The 25587-nt window shown below is 41.5% G+C and overlaps 1 protein-coding gene across 1 annotated transcript in view; it reads right to left on the reverse strand.

The window, feature by feature from the left end:
• Positions 1-18625, reverse strand: part of dscama (Down syndrome cell adhesion molecule a) — a 106819-nt gene extending 88194 nt beyond the window's left edge. Inside the window, exon 1 of the mRNA XM_039618899.1 lies at positions 17790-18625. Coding sequence (XP_039474833.1) covers positions 17790-17832 — 43 coding nt within the window. The 5' untranslated portion in view covers positions 17833-18625. The remainder of the gene's footprint in view (positions 1-17789) is intronic.
• Positions 18626-25587: the final 6962 nt, after the last annotated feature.

Here is a 25587-nt window from a genome sequence, read left to right on the forward strand (position 1 = left end):
TCGCATGCGAAATAACAACCAGCGCCTTATGCGTTGGTCCTTATTGCTGCAGGACTTTAACATTGACATTCATCATCTCCGAGGGGCTGATAATATTGTGGCCGATGCACTATCCCGAGTAGAGACCTAGATTCAGCATCTCTTAAAGGGTGGAGATGCTTGATTTTAGATAGGGGGGTGTTATGACCCAGGTCATTGTTGCCGTGTGGTGCTGTTACTTGTCACACCATGCGGGGGCATTGTTTGTACTCTGTGATGTCTGTGTTATGCAAGTTTCCAGGTGGAGGCTGACCATTGGTGGAAGAGGGAATGAGGCCAGCTACAAATTGGGACCTGACTGGGCCGGCAGTCTCCTCCTACTTCCTGTTTCCAGTGAGCTGCGCGGTTGGGGCCCTTCGTGCCGTGTGACAGAGCTAGGCTGCAGTAAAAACAGTGTAGAGAGTCGTTTATCTGGACATGGTAGCTGTAGGGGTGGGAAGCCATTTCTTTTACAACCTTTTTCTCCTGTTTCGGGTAGGGAGACAGGTTAGAGGTTTGTATTTTTCTTTTGGGGTTGACTCACTATAGGTAAGTTAGTTCTGATTTATTTCCAGTGTGTTTTGTTTGTTGTTTTGGCCATGCCCACCCTGACGCTCGCTACCTGTCAAGTTAATAAAACGACTAGTCATTGTAAAGCTGTGGCTGTGTGATTTACTTCTTTTTATTATTTTTCTTGTGTTGCACTCCAGCGCCCCCGGGCCGGTGTGTAACACGCCAAAGTGCTTGCTCATAGGGGGTCATATGATTGTTGGGTTTTTCTCTGTATGTATTATTGTAGGGTCTACCTTACAATATAAAGCACCTTGTTGTTGTGATTTGGCGCTGTGTAAATAAAATTGAATTGAATTGAATAAGGAGTTTATTTATTTTGAGCAACATTCTGGTCCACACTTTATACCAATTGGTGGCTGTATTGTATAATTGGGCAGATACGAGCTCCTCTCCCCACTTAGTGTAGGCAGCCCACTCTATAGGCTCCTCCACTAAAGCCCATCTGGAGCCCAGATGTGCCCTTATTTTCATGTTGGTCCTGGGGCCCACAATGGGCTGCCCACTGTGTGGGTCTGTCCACAGTGCCCCCTCATGTTTGCTGTGCAGATACCAAAGGTTTGGACAGACAGCATTCAGAGTTAATACCTGATATCATCACAAGAGCCTCCTCAAACCTCTCACTAAGCATTTATACAAATAATCTAACTACAGTACAATTATTGTGAGGGTGTTCATTTGATTTTTTTTTAAACTGCCTTAACACTACTGCCCTTATATTCCAGGGCAACTCTCAAGTGTTTTGTTTGCCGTGCCATCTTGTTGACTTCATTTTGATTTGTTTTATTTTGAGGGTTTGTCCCTTGTGTTTTTTTTCTCCTTTGCTTTTTCCCCTACCCTTGTCAGTGTCTGATTAACTTCACTTCTTCCTTATACACCTTGACTTTCACTTTTCCTTTTGAACTTTTTCACTAGAGTGACATATTATTAACCCTTTAAACTTGTCAGTCAACAATTAAATGGCTCATTTATAAAGCATAAACCTTTTACCATTATTACCATTTTTATTTCCTCAAAACAGTTGTTCTCAGAGCTTGACTATGCTGTCATAAACACAGTACATAAGCTGCAAGCAGGCCAAAATCATTAGACAGAGGCATAATAAATAATTTAGAATGGCCCTCTCCAACTATAATGATACACAGACAACTTCTCAGGGGTTAATTTACAGCCATGTAATCACACAGAGTAACAGCTTGTCAGTGGTTTTCTCAAGCAGGAAAGTCTGCCATCAAGATGGTCATAAAATCTCAGCATCTGTTATGAATAGCAGGGAGCGAGACTCTTTTATATGGATGATTTTTTCACCACGGTGCAGTTCATTTTCTTCCAAAACAGATGTATGAGCTCAATCTGAACCTGATCTTCAACAAGCTGTACAAAGTAAAGGGTGAGAAAATCCAAGAGTTAGGTCTGTCACATTGCATGATTTTTCTTTCTAATATAGTGTCTATATTTACAATTATGGGGAAGCCCAGTATATGAAGCTATCAACAAAAGCAGGCAACAAAAGTATTTCGATTTTATCTACTGTCAGGTCAAGCTGGGTGCCAGACTTTTAATATAGATCACAAGTTCTGAAAAACACCTCGTAATGACAGGTCAGTAAGAAAAAATTAGACAGAATCTAGATTCTCTTCATATTCATTTTCATTTACCTTGGCCGGTGTAGTGGTAACAACCAGCTTTTACCATAACTCTTAAAAGTGACAGAGTGAGAAAGAGTTTACCCCACAACTGCTTTTGTTTCACATACACGCATAAAAAATTAAGACCCCCAAACTCCCTCTACACGTTACTGCTTGGATGGTTTTTTTAGGATGAGAAAGGATGATGGATATAAAACCCCACCATATCCCAACAGTTTCAGATAGATACACTGGGAGTGCATTTACGTTTTAGAGGAAAATAGTCAGGGTGAGGGATGGAAGGGGAGACGGGAGAGCTGGAAAGCTCTCAGACAGTGACACAGAGGCCGCTATGTACACAGAGATGGAACGAGAATGCAAAGAAAAGGGAGAAGGGTGGAAGAGATGCTATGACAGAGGTCAAAACCATGCTTCAGCTTAGTCGTCATCCACAACCTCCTAGAAATGAACATTTTTACCTTTTTTATTCCTCTTCAGTCTCTTTTTCTGTATCTATTTCTTTTCCAGCTCTCTGACTGCATTCTCTTCTGACCTTCATCTCTCCTTCACACTACTTTAACCCTGCCTTCAACATTCTGATTTTTTCCACCTTTACACAAGGATACAGGTACAAAAACAACAAACCAGAGCAAAAAAAAGACACAGGAAAATACCTCCTGATCTGCATTTATTATCCACTGGACCTTTCTTGCAGCTAGAAATTTGGAAAATTAAACAACACATATGCTCGGCTGTGCCGTGGCTCATGGTTCATGAAAATTGAAAAAGAAAATCAACTACTTTATAAATAATTAAGGTACTTGGACCCTGCATCCAGCAATGCATCTGAATCTGGTTAATACTAGACACTCCTCACAGTCTATTCCCTCTTACTCTGACACTGAGTAATATCTAATAAAGAAGAACCCACACATAAACACAATTTGTATTTTGGGGAACATAATATTGAATATTCAGTTGTAAATTAACAGCCCAAGACTATTTATCATAATGGTTGCTTGCAAGCAAAGAGACAGTACGTGGGAGGCTGCTGGCTGTCATCAAGCGTGTGTACCACCGTTAAATAATAATCTTATTAACGGCTGTGATAAAATAGTAAGACGTAACACATACAAATGCGCATCTCAGAGATACGTTACGCATTGTTTTTGCAGAGGGATAAAGCACACTTTTGAAGATCTGTTGATAACGCTGGAACCGCACGAGCAAGATCAAAACAAGAGCTAGCAGAATGTTGAAACAGGAGATAAAAGATTTATGTGGACCCTATCAATACTCAGTCAGCCGTCAGCCTGGTTGGCAGATAATGGCTGCAGTCTGCAACGCTTTGGTCCACATCTTGTTGGATTTTCTGTTCATACGGCTGTCTCTCGCAGTAATGGGCTTTTTATCAATATTACTAAAAATTAATATAAAACAGCAATCGAAAGACTTCAAACATCATGGCACAGGATCATTTTGACACATAAACAATTTGCACTAATAATTTGGACTAATAATTGCACATTAACTAAATGAATACTAGCTAAAAAGAAAAGAAAAACACAATTGGGAGCGATGCTACTGCTTTATTTAGGTACAGTACAAACAGATTGACGGTAAAGAATAAAATAGAGAAGAAATGCATTAAAATAAGTCATTACCAGAAGAGGAGCTGTGTCTGCTGTGGGGAGCTTTTTCAGTTTTAAAAAATGAGTCTTGTTTTGTTTTGTTTCTGGTCATTCTGAGGCTGGAATTTCACTGTGGAAGAGGTTCAGGCAGCTTCACCCACACACAGCCACTAGGGTCCAAGTGGGTTTTTCTTTTTCTGATGACAGAGTCATTTGTGTCACAAAGTCTAAAAGAAAAAGTCCAAATGGAGCTACTGTAAATATATACAAAGGCTCACTCTTGCAAAAATGACATGAATCATTATACCATGAAACTGGCAGAAAACACTTTTTAGGTTTATACAAACTATTTAAATCCTTCAGTGCATCCGTTCTCTGTTCCCTTAACATGGCTCTGGCGTTACCTACATGCCATTACATTATCATGCTGAAGGAACACCAACCCTCTCCCACGCCCATCATGCCCACACACAGAGGCATACTCTCTAACAGCTTCTACATGGCAGCTTGTGCCAGAGTTGTCTTAATTGACATTACTTTTCCCAGAGCCAAAATCACAAAGAGGAAAAAGTGATATTGTTCAATTATGAATCCCACGCATGTATAATAGATGCACTCTCACTTTTTTTGTGCGTGTTCTTCCTCAGCAATTCTCAGAAGAGGGGCAGGAACCGGTGGGGGTGGGATGGGGGTCCTTTTGAGTTAGCCTCTTCCTCTTCCTGTGTGGAATAATGCTTGGCACACTCCCAGATGTCAGCACCTATTGGTGGCAGGCCCTGCTGAAGACTCTAATCGTGGATTGCAGGTGACTCCTCATGCAATCTTCTCTTTGCGGAGCCTTTGCTACTATGTTCGGAGCTCAAGGGCAACAGACAAGCTTCGGTCACGGAGAGTGCACACAGGCGTGTCAGATGGATCTGTGCACTTGTGTGTGTGTGCGTGTGTCTGTGTGTGGGAGGTGGGGTTAATGTCTGGTAGCCCAGGAACATAGAGACTGACATGGGCTTGGTTCACTAGTGAGCCAGCAGGGAGTCAATGCAGGCAGGAATGTTGCTGATTTAGCCTTCCAGCATGACAGAGAACAGCAGACAGGAAACAGTTGTAGTTATCTTTTAAAATTCAAGATAGGGGTTAAAAAAATTCTCAGTTATATAACATCTCAAAAATATTAACCAAATAATTTTTTTATTTTTCCTTCAGTATTTGCTAGCAGATGAATCCCAGTCAGTGGTTGCTTCACTGAGGCAATTTATTTAAGTAAATGTGAGATCAATACAGGTCCCACTAACACACAGCATAAATAGGCCTATGCATTAGCCTGTGCATTAGACCACTGATGTGTCAGGGGTTTTTGCGCAGCTTGTATTTACCTCAACCAAACATCATTAATCAACTTTTACTGAATGAGTATGTAGGCTCCTTTTTTTCTCGATGAAATGCCAACAAAAGAGAAAAAAAAATCCACAATTTATGACATATTATCCGGGTTGACAGCTTGGTTCCCACAACAAAAGCCTGATTTTCACCCTTTCTTCTGTGATTTTATCACATTCAATGAGCTATTAGCCCAAAAACATGTGCTCAGCCCAAGGCTGTTAATGTATTTAAACACTGGAGCCTGATTGGGTATTAACCACAACGTGGCCTATGTGGCCTGCACCAGGTCAGTGGGCACCAGGGCATCAAGACATTAGGGCATCTCCACTGGGGCAAACAAGGACTGAGCCACACTGACAGCTCATAGCAGGCGATGCAGGTAATTAAGGCAAAGCTCTGCAGTGGCTGCCTAGGGAGGAGAGGAGAGTGTGGTGGTTGGGGGAGTAGAAAATGGGGGTTAGATAGGGAGGGGTGGAGATAGGGTGGAGGACGGGATGGCAGTGAGTAAGCAAGCACCCACCCCACCCCCTACCCTCTCCACTGTTGCCCTAGGGGCTTACACAATGAGCGGTAAAGAGAAGCGCTGCACTGAGCTGAGATGCACTGATCGAAGAACAGAGTCCCCTCACTCTCCCAAATCACCGGCGCCCAATTTGCCCTCATGAATAATGTTGAGCGATGTGCTCAGTGCCATGCAGCCGCTATGTAAAACCAATGATACCCTTCTCTGATGTCAACTCTCTGGAGGGTGAGCAAAGAATCACTGTGGAGTGGGTTAGTTGATGCATATGAATGCTCATTTACATAAGCGCTAACATAAGAGGAGGGAGTTCCTACATACTGTGCACTTTGAAGACATTAATCAGTTACATCACTAAGGCGGAAATGGACAAATACGGCAAATAGACTGAGACGGAGAGGTAGCGAGTAAATAAAGTTCTAGTAACTGCCACTGATACTAACATGCAAAAGCACATCAGGAGAAAGAAACAACCGTCTGAGATGATGCTCCATTACGCTTCCCAAGTGACGCTATGTTGAAATGACTTCATTTACCTAATATTAGGTCACATGGAAATTCAAGTGTGGATCAGAGCTTAATGTAGACTCTAGTCACTTCCCAGCCTTCTGGAACCACAGAAGTCAGTTCTCATAATGAGTTACAGAGCTAACTACAATAAAAGTAGCCGTCCTTATCTATTCTGTGTCACATTCGTTTACTTATCTACCTACAAGCCACAAGTTTGGTCCAGACTGAGTTATTTTAGTCTGAAAACACAGATATTCATGATATTCAGTGGATGACTCCTACTGAGTTCAGTAATACACACTTTTCTCCGAACATTTTTGGCTTTAATGAACGCTTTATCAAGTTCTGGATTGGTTGCCATGAGATCTGAGTCACACATTCCACTTCAGGATAACCTGTGGTGATTCTTTAAACTTTCCTCCAAGTCTTCTTTCTCAACTCTAAATTTCTCAAGTTCTATGGTTTACCCCCCCCCCCCCGAAACAGGGACAGTGAAGAGCTGCAAACTTCCAAGCTAGGAAAGCAGTAGTGGGGAGCATCCCTGCCATTAACCAACGGCCTTGTTGAAGCTACATGGAAGCCACGAGGGTAACAGCACCAGGGACAACCAATTCAAATGTTCAGTTACAGTTAGGACATAATTCTTTCAAGCATGTGCAAACCTTTAGGACATCATACGTTTGCTGTGGCTCCAGAGTGCTGACAAGGATCAATATCCTTGGCTCATCCTACCAAAGCACTGAATTCAAGAGGGCCAAGACAACAAAGTAGGGTATATTTGCTTAGATCTTTATTATTATAACCAGATAATATTGCCACTCCAATGCTTCAATTGTTCCAAAACTTAACAGTGGACATGTATGGATGACACATTTCCCTGTTCAGCTGTTGATTGGTTCTTTGGAGGGGCCGAATAACTAGAACTACCTTTTGATTTCCCTTTCAGCGCCATGCCTTTCTCTTATTTTTGGCTCTGAATCAGTCTGCCAGCAGAAGATGTAATGAAAGGATCGATGACTGGTGGTCTTCTGTTAGATGGAGGTGACAGTGGAGAGGTACACTCAGGGTTCAAGGTGAGCAGGAACAACTAGGAACACCATTCTAGCACCTTTTAATAATAAGTCAACATACCTCATAGACAGGCTTCATTCATTTCATTGCCTTGTGTTACATCCACATTTAGGGTTACTTTGTTACACCACTAGGTGAACTAAAGTAGAAGCTGAGATATGGCCAGCCTATTGACAGTTATTAATAGCCATGGGCTGAGAGAAAAGGAAAACGTTATGTCTATAACATCTGTTCCATGATGGAGAGAAACATGGTACAGCACATGTAGCATGAGATGCCATGCTCTTGCTCTACAGCCAGGACACGTGTGGGTGGGATATCCCGTACTAGAATCAACTGACAATGACAATCAATCATTTCAAACAATGCTTTTTAAAAACTGACATTCTGGGAAATTTGAAATTTGGACTTAAATGACAATGTCTAAATGTCTTTATCTCAGTTCTGAATGAAAGATAAATGTTATGCTTGCAGCTTATAGCTTCATGCAACCTGCAGTTTTGAGATCACTGTGAGGCTTTCAAAGAATCAGTTGAACTCCACAAATCCCATAACATCCATAAAGCGATTCTTTCTTTACCCTTCAGTTAAACAACTTTGTCATAATAATTACTTGGCTTTAGAGGCATTAGTTTAAGTAAATTCATACATTTTCCCTAAGATCTCGAAGTATTTCTTTAACTTCATTTTCTTCGTACAAGAACTAATGTACTTATTAAAAGAGAATATTGTCAGTCACTCAGAGTACACCCCAAGAATGTTAACATGACTGCGTATTTTGCACTGAAATCTCTCATTTTTTTTCTACTCCAGCAATAGGAGTACATTTTTTGAGAGAGGATGTTTTAGTTAGAGATGCCCTCGTTAGTTCTTGACTTTTATCTCTGAACAGTGCTACAGCACTTGACTTAAATTTGTATAAAATCTAGTGAGGCACAATATACGCCGTGCATGCTGTTAGAGGGTGGGAGAGTGGCATTATTTCTGTTTGAGTAAAATTCCTCCTACCTCTGCTTGCTATACCGTCAAGTACTATTCGACTGACTGAGCCGACAGAGAGAGAGAGATAGGGAAAGAGAGAGAAAGAGGATCTCAGGTGAGCTGAGGAGGAGGACATTAAACCCAGCAGGAAGGGATGAATGAGGAGATTTGCTGGAGGAGGAAGGCTGACAGCCTGAAGATCATCCACAGTACTGGTACAGCACAGGAGCTTAGAGCCTAAAGAAAAAACGTTTGGTATGCATCTGAACAGAGTAATTATAGTACAGTTGGATTTTGTTTCTTCTGTGAGAAAGAAAGAGAAGAAAGTGAGAGAAAGCATGGCAGTCTACTTCACCGCTAACCTGTTTTTCCTTTTGACTTGATCTGACATATGCTGGATTTCAGCCTTTGGTCATTCATACCAACATGTTTAGTCACCACTGAGTGTTTTGCCATGAGTGAGAAGTTTACTGAAGTTCAGACAGGTCTGGTGTATTTCACCTTCCACCTTTTGATCACTTTGACATCTTTTTAGATGAGACACGTGCTCCATTTGTAACAGACAGAATACTTGGGATCATGTTCATCGTTTCAAAGGACAGAAACAACAATGCTCGCTGTAGTCCAGTCATTCGATCTGCTGAACACGAGTGCATATGTGTGGGACATGTATGAACTTTGACTGGTGAGATGTTGTATTGGTGCAAAAATAAATTTCCACTTCTGATTAAAATGCTTGATCAGTACAAAAGGAAACTTTTAAAAGAAGATGGTTGGCTGCTTAATCCTTCGAGTTAAAATCATACAGTGTATTTGGTGTGTTACAAATACTGGCAGATGTATTTTTCCTGAGCCCTAAATGGATGGATGTATTTATTTCACTCATTTACTGGACTTATAAAGATGAACGTATAAACAGTTGTGTAAATATGGTCTTTCATAAGCACTGGTTATTGTATCCAAATAAACACAACAGAATTTCCTTAACTGTGTATCACATGAACAGATTAGAGAATTTTCTGCCTCTGTAGTGAGCTATAAAAGGAAGACATTTTGCTTTATTGCCATGTTGTTTTCCTATTATCCCGGGGCACAATGAATGCCATTTGCAGGAGAGAAAGAAGGAGGCGAAATGTGGCAGTTAACAGTGGAGGGCAAATCAAAGTCCTGGGGTTAAATGGGATTGTGGGTCAGATGACTAGACATTGTTGCCTTTCTGCTCACGGCCATACTCTTCTGCCTCAGAAAAATATCACCGCTCCCCTCCCATCATTGTCTCCCTCATCCCTCCCCCCTCCTCCTCCTCCACTCATCAGCCCACCATTTCCCTTTGAGGCAACAGCATTTTGTCTTTAGTAACCCCACTAGAAAAGACAATCCTTATTGCTTCTATTCAAAAACATTGTGAGCCAATTTGTTAAGCGTGGATTTTTGTGGTTCTTAACGATTGTTTAGAATTTGGGATGTTTTCATGTGTCCAGCTCTACTTTAGCTTTTTCATTTATATCCAGTCAAGAGGTTTAAGAAGTCACAGTCACACTAGCAATGCTAGCATTACAGAACTTCACAAAACCATGCAGTCCTGTATGAGGCTGTCTGCAACCTCACTAATATAAATCACTCTGACGGATACACAGTCAATTGAGAGGAACAGGGACAGGCGACGGCTGAGAAAATGGCAGATATCTGCATTAGAGCTGCACTCAATCAGCACACAGATGGGAGTGAGCTTTTATTAACCATCATGTTTTCTGTGATTACTGCGCAGCTGTACATCAACACCACTGTTTCATTCGTGTCCGTAACTACCTCCCGACGCAGCCTTGCATACTCTCTGTCCTATACCTGAGCTGTGTGAATTATACTGGCAGCACCGGTGACAGGGGCCCTGCAAACACTGCCAGGCAGCAAAACACACATCAACATATTCAGAGCGTTTAGTGCCTGGGATTAATCAAATTATAATTTAATCATCTGATCAAACAGCAATTAGCATAATCACTTCTGGGGAAGGCCTGATAGAGCTGAGACTGGAGCGGAATGGAGCTGGGGGCGAGCAACACTTTAATGAAACATTTGCCAGAATGTTTGAAAATGTTACACATTTTGGGCTACAGGAAAAGAGCTGGACTGTGGATGTTAATCAGCAGGGTCTGGTATGCCTAATGAATATGTCCAACAGTCAGCCACAGAGAAAGAAATTACAAGTGAGTATTTTCTCAGTGATTGTCTTTTATGGTTTAACATTGGGTAATCTTAATTGTAACCCCCCCCCCATAAAAAAGGTTTATTCCAAAATGATTAAAATCTGGTTCATTTTCAGCTTTTTCCCCTGTCTACACAAACTGACCACAGAATTCGAGTTCAGCTGATAAAATCATTTCCCAGCAGTATAATTTACTAGTTTAGCAGAACATTGCTCCCACTTGTTCAGGGCAAGACTCAATTAATATTTTTATGAAATCAGATTTTGAAGTCTACAATTTACACAAGGACAGTGAATTTGGACGAACATGCTTCCATCACTGTGTCTGCCATCATTGGTCTTGTTAAACTGCTGAAAGGTATTTTATATTACTGACATGAATGAGCCTCTTGCCTCTGTGTTTCATCCCATGCAGCAATCACTGCAACGCAAGCAACACAGTCTTTCACTTTGTTCACGTGAAAATGTGTAAACAGCATGAAATCGATGAAGAGGAATACTTTGTAATATTACTGTTTCAGATGCTTCTGTTGTAAACGTCTCATTTTGGTTTCATTTTGGTATAGACAGTGTTAGTTTAGTATAATTTACTGACATCCCTTCACGTCTTCTCAGGGATAACAAATGAGAACTTCTCTCTGTTGTCTATGAGGTAAAACGAGCAATCTGATCTGCGCACAGATCTGTGTTGTTTTGCAGTAGTTGCATCATTTTTGTCTATTCTACATACTTTTTAAAAATAATATGAAATTTTCAAATCAGGCAAAACGGTAAGAGTAAACATATATAAATTCAGTGCAATATGTAGATGCTCCATTATCAAATATTGTTGATAGGAAACACTGTTTGTCAACGAGTTTAACCTCATATCTGCTCATTACAACTGAATCATGAATCATGGCACAAGTTTAGTGTTCTTCTCCCTGTTGCACTTTTTCTTCTTTTTGGATTTTTTCCCTTAAATATATTATTTGGCCTTTTACTGGCATTACTAGACAGATACAGTGAAGACTGACAGTAAAGCCATGCGGCAAAGGGCCACGAGTCAGACTCGAACCCGGGTCGGCCGCCCTCAGCAGCATATGGTTGCCCGCTCAGTCCAGCTGAGCTAAACCGGCACCCTTGGATTGAGTTTTGATTCCATTTGTAGATAATGTATCTAGAACTTGGCTCTGGTGTTTATTTTTTTTATACCTGATGGATAACCACAGCCAAGCTCTAAACTTCTGTGGATACAGCTGACAGGAGCGGTCCCCGTAGTGGTCTTCAGCTGCTGTAGCCCATCAGCTTCAACACTCAGCATATTGCTCTTCTTGGTTGTAACCAGTGGTTATTTTGTTTTTATCAGTGCAAAGTAGTCTGGCCATTCTCCTCTGACCTCTGACATCAATCACTGGATATTTTTATCTTTTGTGGACAATTCTCTGCAAAGCCCAGAGGTGGTTGTGTGGTACAGTTCCAATAGATCTGCAGTTTTTAACATACCTGTATGACACCAATAACCATGCCACGTTTAACGTCACTTCTCCTTTCTTTACCATTCAGATGCCCAGTTTGACCTTGATTATGGCTGTATGGATAAATGCAGTGAATTGTTGCAATGTGATTGGCCGATTAGACATTTGTGTTAAAGGGCAGTTTAACAGATGAACCAAATAAAGCCCAAGAGTGTATTTTATATGCTAAACTCACTACTTTCACAGTGATACACTGCATGCTTTAGATAATAAAAGTAAAAATGTTGTTTTGTATAAATGTAACATTTTATCCAGAATATTAGAAATGAAGTCCATTTCAATAAAATCCTCCGAGTTCACAAAGGACAAACAGCCAAGGCCTTTATTTTGAGAACTTATGTTACCTCTTGTTGTACCTGACTGGTCACAGCATTAACCTACTGCCCTATTTTCTACTGAAAGCCTACATATGCAAATAACTTAGGTAACTGTGATCTTGTTAAATCACTAGTCCGGATAAGATGTACCGGAAACTCTAGTCCACTGTTTTTAATCACTTTACTTGCTCTGTAACACTGTCTCATTGTGTACTCACGCAAGGCCATTTCTGAAGAATGCAGCTTACATGTCATTCTGGTAATAAGGTTAGACGACAAGCTAAACTGCAGTGATCCATCAGTTAAACTGTGTAAAACTGATCTGAGCCAATATTCTGTCAAAATGTCATTCAACACTTTTGAGTATTACCTTTAATCTGTGAGTCCATGTTAAGTGCTAGATGTGCAGATGTGCTGTATATGAATACCATAGCCATAAGCACCGACAACAACTTTTATAGTTTCCACTTATCTGTGAAACATCCATAAGCCTGAATACATGTTGTAGTGCTTGGCTGATCTAATGATTGCATAGCATTTTGTACCTTCACCTTATTAAGTTTATCTTCATATATCTTTAATAAACTATCACACATGTCAGCTGCAATATGGACTATCACCAGAAAAAAAAGCAGCAGGATGCTCTGAATTATCATTACAATGTCAAGAACAAAGGGCTAAAGCAATTTCTGTCACTTATACCAGTTAATTTGGGCTGTGGCACTCGCAGCCATGAACTTTCACTGGACAAAGGATAAAAAAGGCAGTTCAGACTTCATAAGTGTAAAAAACATGCTGAAAATAATCTTGTTTCTGCATGGAAAAGCAGGGCGATTTGATATGACTCTTTGAGTTTTAGATACCACATAACACAAGCTGACTGTGTGCGTCCCTCTCCCCCCTCTCTTCCTCCTCTTTTTCTGCCTCACTACACACTATCATCTCCTTAAGCATTCTGGTCTGGGTTAAATGAAACCTTTAACAGTTCAATGTGCATCCATTAACATATGCTTGAGTCTACTCACAGCCAAGCTAAGGCGTAAGCATGCAGTGGCTAAAACAAACAAAAAATATCTCGATCCGATGGCACGGACAAATCCCGGAGTGATTAGCGAGTCCACAACAGTAAGTCGCTTATGCCTTCTAACGTTACTGAATGAGCCAGATTTCATAACACCTTGAAGAAAAACAACGAATGTGAATCTATCCTACTGCGACACTCTAAGCTAATATAAGAGCACAAACACTGCTTATTTCATAATAAAATTTAGGTTTTAGAATACATTGACTTTACAGTTTCTGCTAACGGTAAACATGCAGCTTACATGAATGTATGAATACTTTACAGCTGTCAGAAATGACTATGTCGAGCATGAGTGCTGATCCTAACTGAACAAAATCAAGACATGACGACTATGCACTTACAGAGTAAACACACTGCGTTTAAACTCATGTTCCCAGTGGCCTACATTGCACTGACTGGTGTGCTGATATTAACGTGCCACTGAGGAACTGAGCTCAGTTATTGTTTGCTGATGTGTGTTGCTGTGACTCCGTCAACCCGTTCTGTCTCTATGTGAAGTGACAGATGTATACCAAAAGACCAGAGTCTGCACAGACCTAGTTTCCTACTGGCCCTGATGTGACCTCTAAGCAACACTGTTTTGTCTGGTGACGATTGGCTAAAACTGTAAAATAGGAGGAAAACTTGGTGTGCAGTCGTCTCCAAATTTAAAAATAGCAAACCCAAGACACATTTTTTCACTTGTAAATTACAGATAAGGAAATTCATTTTAGCGGTGTACAATACATTTAGTCTGGTTGAAAATGTTTCAGGGAAGCATGCCTCCTAGATCATCTTCAGAAAACTCTTTTCGATTGAAGGTAGTGATGTGTGATTTGCGCTAAGGTACACTTGTGAAAAATTAAGACTAAGCGTGTCGTTAAGGTTTGGAGCAGATGCTGTAACTTCAATGAGATGTTGGCAAAATAAGCTTTGTCTTGCTGTGTGCTTTCAGGGAGTTCTTCCTTCCCTGTGTCGCCAAGTATTTTCTCACATGGGATCATGTGATCATTGGAGTTCTCTCTCCAGTACTACAGAGTCTTTACCTTACAGTGTATAGCACCTTAAAACAACTGCTGCTACGAAAGTATGAAAGTAAAATCTGAATGAATGAATCATTTTTTGAATGTTTTTTTTAACTATATATTTGATGAGGAACACAATCTTTTACATAACATGGATCAAATTCCTGAACAACCAACACGATTTCCTTTTTCACTATGACAGGAAATATTGTGGAAACCAAATGAAAGTTGTTACTTAGTATGAGAAATTTACAACTATACGCTCTACTGATTAAAACAATGATATGAATATAAAAATATATAGGTATAACCCAGCCACTGTGTACAGACACACACCCCTGATTTATGTCAGTTTAGTGAAGTTTTATTACATAATTTGCTCATATCTGCGTAAATATTCCTGGGTCTTGGTGTTTCATATTCTTAAAACCGGAAACAGTTGTTGGTTATTGTGAAAAAGTTTGCAGTACGATGTTGTAAAACAGAAAGAAAAGAGAAAAAAATGCTGAGGAAAACTAAAGTCTGCTCCGACATTAATCATGTTTGATAACATGATAAAGACCTTTTCTCCAGCATCCCCCTTTCCATCCCAAGCTAAAAGCTAAAAATAAACATGCACAGAGTGATACTAAGAGCCAATTGAGGCGCTTCACTGTATATTTACACAGCTTATTAGTGTCCAATTGAGCATGTGTCAGATTTCCCCCCCTGGCATAGCTAAGCAAAAACAACATTATGCCATTTCCCCAATTTTCTCTCTTCATAACTGGAATGTTTTTCCTATTCCATTTAGGATAGACACTTTTGTAAGAGCACTTTAAAAGCTCAAGCACCACTGGAGTGAACTCTACAGCAGATTTTACTCTCTACAGTGCTGAATTGTTTATATCTATTGTAGATGAGCTTGCAAATGTGTCCTCAAATTGGAAAACAGCAATTCAGAGCAAAATGGAGTTTGTACAGTAGATACTATTCATAAATGATCGCTGCAAAGCTGTGCAAATAGCCAGGAGCTGCAATCTTTAAATACATTTTCTATTAAGAGCCAATGCAAATATAGTGCATGCAAACGACACCCGCACAGACGTGTATCAGTTTTTTTAAATAAATGAAAGGCCGTGATGTGTATCGAGAAGCACTGCTCAGGTCACCTGAACAGAGTGCAGTGTTTGTAAAGCCCAAAGCCCACACTGCAGCAACACTCATTACCCAGGTCTCCATAGAGACAACCTCAGCAGCCTGTACCGGACCAGAGCTCTAAAAGCCTTTATTTCGTAAAGCTTCATCTCTCCATCCACAAGAGGTGTAAAAATGTACGATTCGGATGGAAACGGCTCATTAAGTGCAGTCTTTGCAGGTCTGTCCACTGAAAACAAATGCACGGCAGAAACAACAACATCTAACATCACCAATCACAGCCTTTTAATTCTGTGTACTGTCAATTTGAGCATGGCACAGAAAAAATACAGGGATCGTCATAATGAACGCTGGTCAATTCTAATTTCCGACACAAAAACGACACTCAGATCTTTGAATGAGAAGAAAAGGTCAGTGTCAGACGATTCAAGTCTGCTGATACAAATGGTACCGCATCAGCAGCAGCCTCAAACGCAGCATTCATCACAATTACAAGTGCTGTTGCTGCCATTCAAAGTTTCCATGTAGATGTCTCTAGTAGCAGCCATTTTGCAACGCTGTTGCCTGGACCAAAGAGACTGAAAAAAGCCATTCACAAGCAAGCTAAGCCATGGATCGTGCTCTGCAAACGGGGATTTCAGTACAGCGTTTAGTTAGATTCGAAATGAACATCAGTGTCCTCTCGTGTTCTTGGAAATTCTCTCGTCTCGGCTGCAGAAAAAGAGAATTTGCTTTCAGTTCATTCTCTCCTATAAATAAACCCTGGCTTCACTGAACCCTTCACATTGGCAACAAAATGGTTTTCCTGTCATCTTTGCTTGATGCATCATCGTCTACTCTCAGTTCACATTGTGTCCAGTCTTATTTTTTTAACCCCTTTGCTTCCACGTATCTTTCAAAAGATCTTCAAAATAGCTCAATTTTCTTTCGAGACGATTTCTGCCCCCCAACATGCGCACATCCCGTCCTATACCCCACAGCCCCTTGTCCCTCACCACCCCCCTTTTTCAATTCCTGTGTTCGCTGTAAAAAAAAAATCAGTTACCCCCAGTCCAAAGAAAGATACAACTACCACTTATCAAGCCAATCTTTTGAGGAATTCACTGTGTACAAAACGGGATGTGGATGCATTCTACGAGATGTGCATTTGGGCAAGGGTGATAAGGGCTTGTCTCTTTTTTTCCCCCCCAATTCAAAATGACTCCATGTCTGTGCTTCTAATATGGCGGGTGCAATGCCGGAAAAAAAGAAAGAAACACACACACAAAACAACTAGCCAACCTTTTCATTCTTTTTCAGGGAGACAATTAATAGATCTGAGAGAAAGCACACAAACATGCAGTTACATGTGCAAAGCATTTTGTTAATTTTTTTTTAACTTAATAAATTACAGAATGAAAGTAAATACCTGACATATTCATGAGCATATTTCTTGGTTCATGAGTAGATTTTTGAATAGAAAATCAATGTGAATGTCAATAAAGAAATTATTTCATGCAAATAATGGTTTTAGTTTGAATGCCTCTCAAAAGCAGAACAGAGATTGAAACAACCAAATGCTGATTACACCTGGTAACACACAACTGTGTTCCCACAAAATGATTTACTAAAATATTACTTTCATAATTTATACAAATAGAAATCTGATTTAAAAACAGTGCAGATCAGGCACCTAAAAATGATGTATGAAAATGCAGCCAAACTGAGGCCCAGTTTAGCTTCAAGAGAGGGAATAAATAATCCTTTCTGTACAAATTTAAAATGAAAACTGATAATTGTTCCAATATTTTTTTGGCCCTAAATTTTACTAAAAAAATCATTGTAGAAAAAGGAAAATAGAAATATTCCTGTAAAGAGCCTTGTTCTTCATGCAGTACAGGCTGCACCTATCCACAACCTACATTTCTCCCCTCTCTCTGCTTCTCTATCTGCACAAGGTTATTGTTAAATATCGAAGGTGTATGAGGGGCTAAAACATTTTCACTTTATTAAAGGTTACTGTGCAAGTAAATATCAACCTCCCACCAAAAGCCCCACGGTGAGTGACAGGACATAGCAACAGCCTGTTCTACCCAACGTTTTCTCGGGACAATAAATAAATAAATATTATCCTCAAAGTAGAAATGGTTCCAGACCACCCCGCGTATTAATTGCAGCTCGGTTCTGTTCAATAATCAGCATAAACTTTAAGTTCGATGTGCGCAAAAGCATCACTTACCATTCAAGATGCACTGGAAAAAGAAAAGAGCCAATATCCACATGCCCCGCTCCGTTCAATATCCAAGCTTATGCTTTTTTCTTCTTCTCTCCACGCACTCTTTCTTCTTATTATTTCCCCCCTTTTTATTTTTTCCCAAGTCAATTGCTATATAAGAAAAGGGAGCCTGCAAATCTCTCTCTCCCTCTCGCGCTCTCTCTCTCCCGCTCTCTCTCTCAATCCTTCACGTTGGGAAGAAGATGAAGAGGAGGAGGTTTGAGCTTTTTCCTGCTGCTGATTGTCTCCTGGTACAACGGGAGATGGTATATGATCCACAACTGTGCGTCTCACCCCTCCTTTCTTTTTCTTTTTTTTTAAGGACTGACCGCACCGTGCCGGGCCTCAGTGCAGCCGTCCCCCCGTACCGGAGTGCTGCTCTGTGTGGAACATGAGGGAGCTCGGCTCGGTGCGCTCCGGACCAGGTGAGCTGTGCTGCTGCCGCTGCTGCTGAGTCAGAGGCTCAAAAGCACAGGACGCACTGCCTATGCGCACACCGAGATCCACGGATAGAAAATTAAAACATCAAAGAAAAAATATATAAAAAAAAATAAAAAATAAGAACAAAAAAAAGCCTCCAATAATGAAAAGAATCAATAAAGAATGAATGAATTAGAAGTCTATGCCCTGAAAAGAGGCAAACGTGTCATCTCAGGTATGTGCGGGGAAAAAAATGCGTAAAAAGTTGGAATTTCTGTCGAGGATTAAAAAGCGCATGGAGTTGACTGTTAGCTGCGCTGGAAACTCATTCTCTCTTCGCCACCTCTCTCCATCCGGCGAGCAACAAGCACACGCATCTTCCCCCCGCAGCCGCACACACAAACTGCGCACACTGGTCCCTGCGCTTATAACCTGCCCTGCCTCAGAGCACCGTGGAATAAAACCTCGCTTCCTTCTCCGCAGCCGCTTTCCTCCCTCTCCATTGCCTTAAAGGTGCAGGGGTGGGGGTGGTGGGGGGCACAGCTGAGCCTCTGGCGTAAAAAAAAAAAAACAGAAAGAAAGAAAAAAAAAGGGGGGGGGGGGATACAAAAAAAACAAACCCTTTCTTTTGTTTTATGACGGATCAAGGTGCCACGCAGGGTGAACTGTACATTAACACAAGCAAAAAAACAAAAAACAAAAATTAGCTCAGGCAGGACATCCTTCTATGGTTTGTTGCCACTGTTGTGGTGTAGCAGGCTGCAGGATGGAGGCTGAAGGAGGGAGGGAGGGAGGCAGGGAGAAACAGTGATGTAGGCTACACCTGACTGGGTGCTATGTAGGCATTTGGTTAAGGGAAAAAAAATCTAAATTATCTTAATTGGAGGAGATCAAATCGTGTCCTTTAATGTGTCTTCTGGGTAATTTATGAGCCCCGGGGGCGTTTTGGGGACCCTGCCAGCTTTACCCCTGCATTCATTAATTGACCTTGACAAATATAAGTAGCGACCCCCCTAATGCACCAGGGGGTATCAAACAGCGGCCATGTTAGACATCCACAGCCCCCTGCATGAGTTCACCTCCATTCAAACCACAGCCGAGGAGGAGAAGGAGGAGGAGGAGACTGAGAATTAAGTTGTGAAACTGCTACTGGATGAAGACAAGCATACAGAGAAGTGTAAACCCACATTTTTTAAATGATTAGTGTTGATATTTCTATCAACATTTTATAATTTGTAATTAGCGTGTAGTTGCAAAAAGGAAGAATACACCTGAAAAACAAGTTTTATTTGTTTTTTATACCAGCCTGAGACACAAAGATTCAGACGTTTAGTGAGCAAACAGCAGTGCTGTATTTTTTTAGACACTATTGAAATAATTTTGGAAGCTATGACACTACTGTCATGTGAATGTTTGAATTTAGTGAATTTATGTTCAAAGGCGACCCAAGCTTTAGCCCACAGCCTAGATGCAGTATCTGTCTTTAGGACTTAGCATCCACATCAGACCTGCATATGAACATGCGCTGCGCCAGGAATACAGGACCTGTCAACGCATGTCTGGCCCCTCCATGCGCTTCCAGCCAGGCATCCCCAAAATAAAACTGATCATTATCACTGACTGGAGCCACCCAAAATAAGATAGCAGGAAGGAAACATGCACACACTGTGCACAAAGTATTTTGTTTGTATGTATGTGTGGATTTTGCTTAATCCCCTTCTCTGTCAATCTCCTTGACTCCCAGCAGTGAGGGGGGGTTGTTGATCATTCAGTTATTGCATTTTGTTCCCTGGAATACGCATGTCTCAGCTTCTTCTATATGCCTTTGTATAGCACTGGTCTGCAGTCGGGGACTCTATATATCTTGCCCCAGTTGCAGGTAGCTACCTACTCAGACTGCTAGCAAATTTGAGGCTAAACTGGCTAACACAACAGTACCTGTAGTATCTATGCTATCTATACTAACTATTAAATGCAGACTTAGGGGTTTGTATCTAGTATGGTTAAGCTACATTGTGCTGAATTGCTAAAGTTTTCCTAATAACATATTTACAACTGGAATACATAGGTTGGTTATTGAGAAAACATGTTAACACAAGAGCATCAATTAATTTGGCAACAACCCATTTCCTCACTGGTTTTGTTGATTCATTACCTTTTATGCCTTGTTATGGCTAATCATTCAGCCATATGTTAAATGATTGTCTTCAGTGTACATCCCAGTGGACAGGGTTCAGAGATTGGATTAAAATCACCTGCTGTATGGTCATACAGAGCTCAATCCTTATTTCTCTAATCCCTGCATTTTCCATGATATGTTGTGAGGTTTGGATCAGATCAGTTTTATCCTCTTTAAACCATCTTGTTATTTAACTGCACTGATTCTTTAATCAGATGCAAATATTTTAAAATATTTTTAATGTCTAAAACATTAACAATTTAGTGATGGAAACAGATACTGGAAAAAATGAATACATTTATTAAGTATCTGCAACACGACGTGTTATGATGCTACTGTAGATAATGAAAATGACTAAACATTTGACAAACAACTACTGGTTTTGCTTTCCCAGTGTTTGGACATTAGATTCGAAATAAACAATATTAATACCATTCATACCAGCACAATCTTACTTCAGACCTGTAATATATGAACAACTGATCAAGACCCCTTGAAATACTAGTCAGTTAAATGCTTTATTCTTATTTTATTAATGCACAGCAGCATTACCATTACCCTCTGATGGCTCTGTGAATGTTAGTAGTGAATGAGTGACGGGGAAAGTAAACAAATGACAGCCATATAATGCTGTTCTGCTGTACTTTGTTTAAAAAAAACAGAGAGAGCAGCTATATGTCAGGGGAAACGGTGAATGTGTGCATTGTACTGAAAACAGGAATTTTTTGCCACGTGAAAGGTTTGGCTCGCTGTGACATTATCTTTTTCCCCAAAATTAAAATCAAGATGAAAGATCATCATTTTGACACACTGGAACAAATCTTGTATGCATTGCAGAGGTAAAGCACAAGGAGACAGAGCAGGTCGTTCATCAAGTGTTCTAAAAATAGTAGCAGTGTTGGAAGCCGTCTGGATATACACAAGAAAATGATCTTGAACCATGATAATTAGTCATTTTACTATTTCAGTTTATGTAGAGCACCTATTTATTAATTTATTTTTAATTTATGGTTTTTTTTTACTATTTTAATTTTAGTTTTTCACTTCTGGTTTCTGTTTCTAGCCAAATTAAAAATACAAATAAAAGGTAAGGGTCAACAGTGGTCTACCCTGCCTTTCGCCCTGTGACGGCTGGAATAGGCTTATGCCTCCCGTAACACTGAACTGAATTAGTGGAAGAAAATGGCTGGCTGGCTGGATGAATGGATGGATAGGGAGTCGAAAGTGTTGGTTCTGATTGGTTTAGACAGATAGACAGATTTATTTGTCTAAGGTGGAATCGTGTCTGCCATATCAAGTGTCATTATCAAGTATCAAGTGCCTTTTACATACCCCACATTTCAGATTCAAAAGATGATTTTGTAATCAAGATAGACACAGGAGCTCATTGCTCTTTAGGTTCGTTGCTTTGTTTTCTATACTTTCTATGTGTATATGCGTGGGTGTATGTGTTTTTTACTACTGTATGTCGGGCATAATCTACATACAGTCATCGGGACGTTCTGAGTTTGGGATTACGCTGCAAGGAAGATTGTGTTGGAGTATCACCAATTCCAACAATTCCAGAGGAAATAATAAGAACTCCAAGGTCTCTGTGGATGTTTCATCCCAGGGAAAAGCCCAAAAGGAAACGTAAACAAAGGTGGCAAAAGTGAGGCTGCAGGGTGGGCCCGCTAGCATGGCTAAAGAAACAACCATTTAAGTTACCATTTGCGAGTATTTTTGTCTCCAAGCATTCTAATGCTAATGCTAACTCAGCCATGGATGAGCTGTACAAGCATTCAGCAGCACTCCTTTCCCGACGGAGTGCAAGTTATAGCTTGGGACTTTAACCATGCTAACCCATAAGCCAGCCACAAAGACTGGCCAGAAGGTGGATCACATCAGCTGCAGGACTGTTTTGAAAACACAGACTAGAGTGTGCTTGATTACTAGGACCTCGAGGAGGATACTACATCAGTGCTCTTCTACATAAACCTCTGTGTCAACAGTGTCCTTGTGGACAAAAGTCTGTGGGTGTATTCCAACCAGAAACCTTGGATGACCAAAGAGGTCCTGGTCCTGCTGAAGCAATGTGACGCTGCCTTCAGATCCAGTGATGTTATGCAGTACAGTGCAGCCAGATCTGATCTGAAAAGAGGTATCAGAGAGGACAAAGCAGCACACAAGAGGAAGATTGAAGACCACTTCAGCAACAACAATTCACAAGCTATGACAGGGAGTTCAGCACCTAACCAACTAAAAGGTTGGCAATACCATGATAACTGAGGGCAACATGGCGCTTGTGGAGGAGCTGAACCACTTCTTTGCATGCTTCGAGGTGAAAGAACCAGAGGCAGCCACAGCTCAAACATCATATGGCAGGAGCAGCCCAAGCCTCATGGTGCAGGAATATGAGGTGAGGTGCACACTGAGGGTAGTGAACCCCAGGAAGGCCGCCGGTCCAGATGGGGTGATGACTGGGAGGATCCTAAAAGAATGTGCAGACCAGCCAGCTGGGGTCTTCACTAAGATCTTCAACACTTCACTGTCCCAGTCCTGCATCCCGCCATGCCTGAAGTCGGCCACAATCGTGCTAATGCCTAAATGGACCAACATTAGCAGCCTCAACGACCTCCAACCAGTCTCTCTAACACCTGTTAGAGAAAGTCTTTCGAGAAGCTGGTTCTGCCTGGCACCCACACTCGACCCACTCCAGTTCGCATACAGAGCTAATAGATCAACTGAAGATGTCGTTGTTAAAACGCTCCAAACCACCATTTCCCAACTGGAACAACAGGGGCGTAACGGCAGTGTTACGGCCCTAGCAGGGCCTCCTCCTAAAAATTGTCTGTGTGGGCATGTCCGACCATCTCTCCTGCCTTAGCTGCCACCTTTTTCCTTTTGTGCAGCTGACTCTCGTCAGTAATTAAAAGTATTTAAGCCCAGGGAAAGGTGAGCTCTGGGCCAGAGTGCCATTAGTGTGGTTGCAGCTAGTGAGCTGTGTGGTTGCAGCTAGTGAGCTGTAGCTAGTGAGCTGCTCTCTTTTTGACTTACTTTTTACTGTATTGACCAACACTTGAGTTTTGTTTGTTTTCCTTAAATGGTGATAGCGGCTTGTCCGTCTCTTTTAGTTGAGCTACTTTAATAAAACTCTTTAATTTAACCCTTTTGCCTCCTTGACTCCTTTTTTCTGACCTGGACACTTTTTGTTACTTCCCCTCACCGCCTAGACCCCTCAGGGGAACGTAACAAGTGGGGGCTTGTCCAGGATCTTTGATAAGGGAGTTTCAAGTTGGATTTGGTTTTTGATTATCTTGCTTTGTCACCTTTCGAGAACCACAACTTCCCAGTTAAGTTAGGTGAGTGTCCAGCTGAGCTTTTTAAGTTCTTCCATCGGACACTCTTTTGTTGTTTTGCCTTTTTTATTTTCGGAGTAATCCTGGGCGGGGATAAGTTCCCTGTTGGGGGTAGGCAATTTAGGGCTCCGGTCGCTGAAGCTTTGCCTTTCAAGTCGCCTCGAGCCCAGCACGCTCCAGAAGATAGGTAGGTATAGTTTGGTGTGCTTAGGAACTGGGTAAGTTGTATTTGTTAATGTGTATGCAGCAAGAGGTAAGTTGGTCAGTTGAAGTAAGTTGTGTAGTTTTCCATTCATTGGTTAAGTGTTCAGTAGTCTCTGAGTGAGTTGGCAGAGGGGTGTGGTAGTGTCTTAATTAGGGTGTGTTTGTTAAGCCTTCTCCGCCCCTAAAATGGATGATACAGCTATCAGTGCACAGGTGTCCGGAGGCTCGTTTGTGAGCAATAACATCCACCTGGTTCCAGTTTTCTGTGAGTCCAGTGTTCATAGCTTCTTTATTGCGTTTGAACGCATAGCGACTGCACTGCAATGGCCTCAAGACATGTGGGGGGTGATGTTGCTATGTAAATTCACAGGTAAGGCTCAGGAAGCTTGCTCTGGTCTGTCTAGGCAGGACAGCCTAGTTTATGAAAAGATTAAAAGTGCCGTCCTTCAAGCCTATGAGCTTGTACCTGAAGCCTATAGGCAGCATTTTCGAGGTTTGGAGTTGGCACATGGTCAGTCCTACCTTGACTTTGCTAGGGAGAAGGCAAAGCTTTTTGATAGGTGGTGTTCTGCGAGCCAGGTTAACAATTTGGGGTTGTTACGTGAGCTGGTGCTGGTGGAGGACTTTAAGAATGCAGTGCCTGAGTGTGTTGCTTGTTATTTAAGTGAACAGAGGGTTTCCACTTTACAGCAGGCTGCCATACTGGCAGACGAGTTTACCCTAACTCATAAAACAAATGCTGTAGAATGTGACCTCCCTTCTCACTATAATACATCTTGGCGAGCTAGGAGGGAGCCAGCTAACGAGGCTGAAAAAGTTGTGGTTTTGAGACCTAAAACGAAGCTTTGTTTCTTCTGCCACAAGCCTGGCCATGTGGTTGCTAATTGTGTGGAACTGGCACTTAAGCGGAAAGCGCATCCAAATGGAAGAAGGCCTGATTTGGAAACAGTCAGTCGTGGTTCCCAAACTGACAAGGTTGTCAGGCCCAGCAAAAGACCACACTTGGGGCATAGTTGCTTAAGGGGCTCCTGTGGTCAGTGTAAGGGGTCAACTAGCCTCGAGCTGCTGCTGTTTGACAATTTCCCAGGTCCTCAAAATGGCCTACAGGGGGACAGGTCATGTATAGCACCACTACTCAGCTCTGCACCCCTGGCTAACAAACATGCCTGTACCCCTGACCTGAGGAATCGTCTGCGGAGTGTTTCTGTAAGGCCCACTAGCAGCCTGCTGGGTTCTCCACATGTGATGGTCCAAAGCCCTGGTGGCTATCACATGGGACACTGTTTCGAGGGTCTGGGGCCACTCTCTGTCAATGTTGTGAACCCACTGAGATGGGATTGGCAGCTTCCGCAGGAAATGGCTAACCGTTGCTATGGGGTTTGGTAGCTGGAAAGCCTACAATTTGGTGGTGCAACGGTTACGGACTTGATTAGCTGTTTTGTTTATCGTAATTTGACAAACAATGGGTTTGTATTTATGGGAGGGGGTGTTACGGCCCTAGCAGGGCCTCCTCCTAAAAATTGTCTGTGTGGGCATGTCCGACCATCTCTCCTGCCTTAGCTGCCACCTTTTTCCTTTTGTGCAGCTGACTCTCGTCAGTAATTAAAAGCAGTTAAGCCCA

Source organism: Oreochromis aureus, linkage group 10 (assembly GCF_013358895.1).
Source record: "Oreochromis aureus strain Israel breed Guangdong linkage group 10, ZZ_aureus, whole genome shotgun sequence".
In the NCBI taxonomy this organism is placed as follows: domain Eukaryota; kingdom Metazoa; phylum Chordata; class Actinopteri; order Cichliformes; family Cichlidae; genus Oreochromis; species Oreochromis aureus.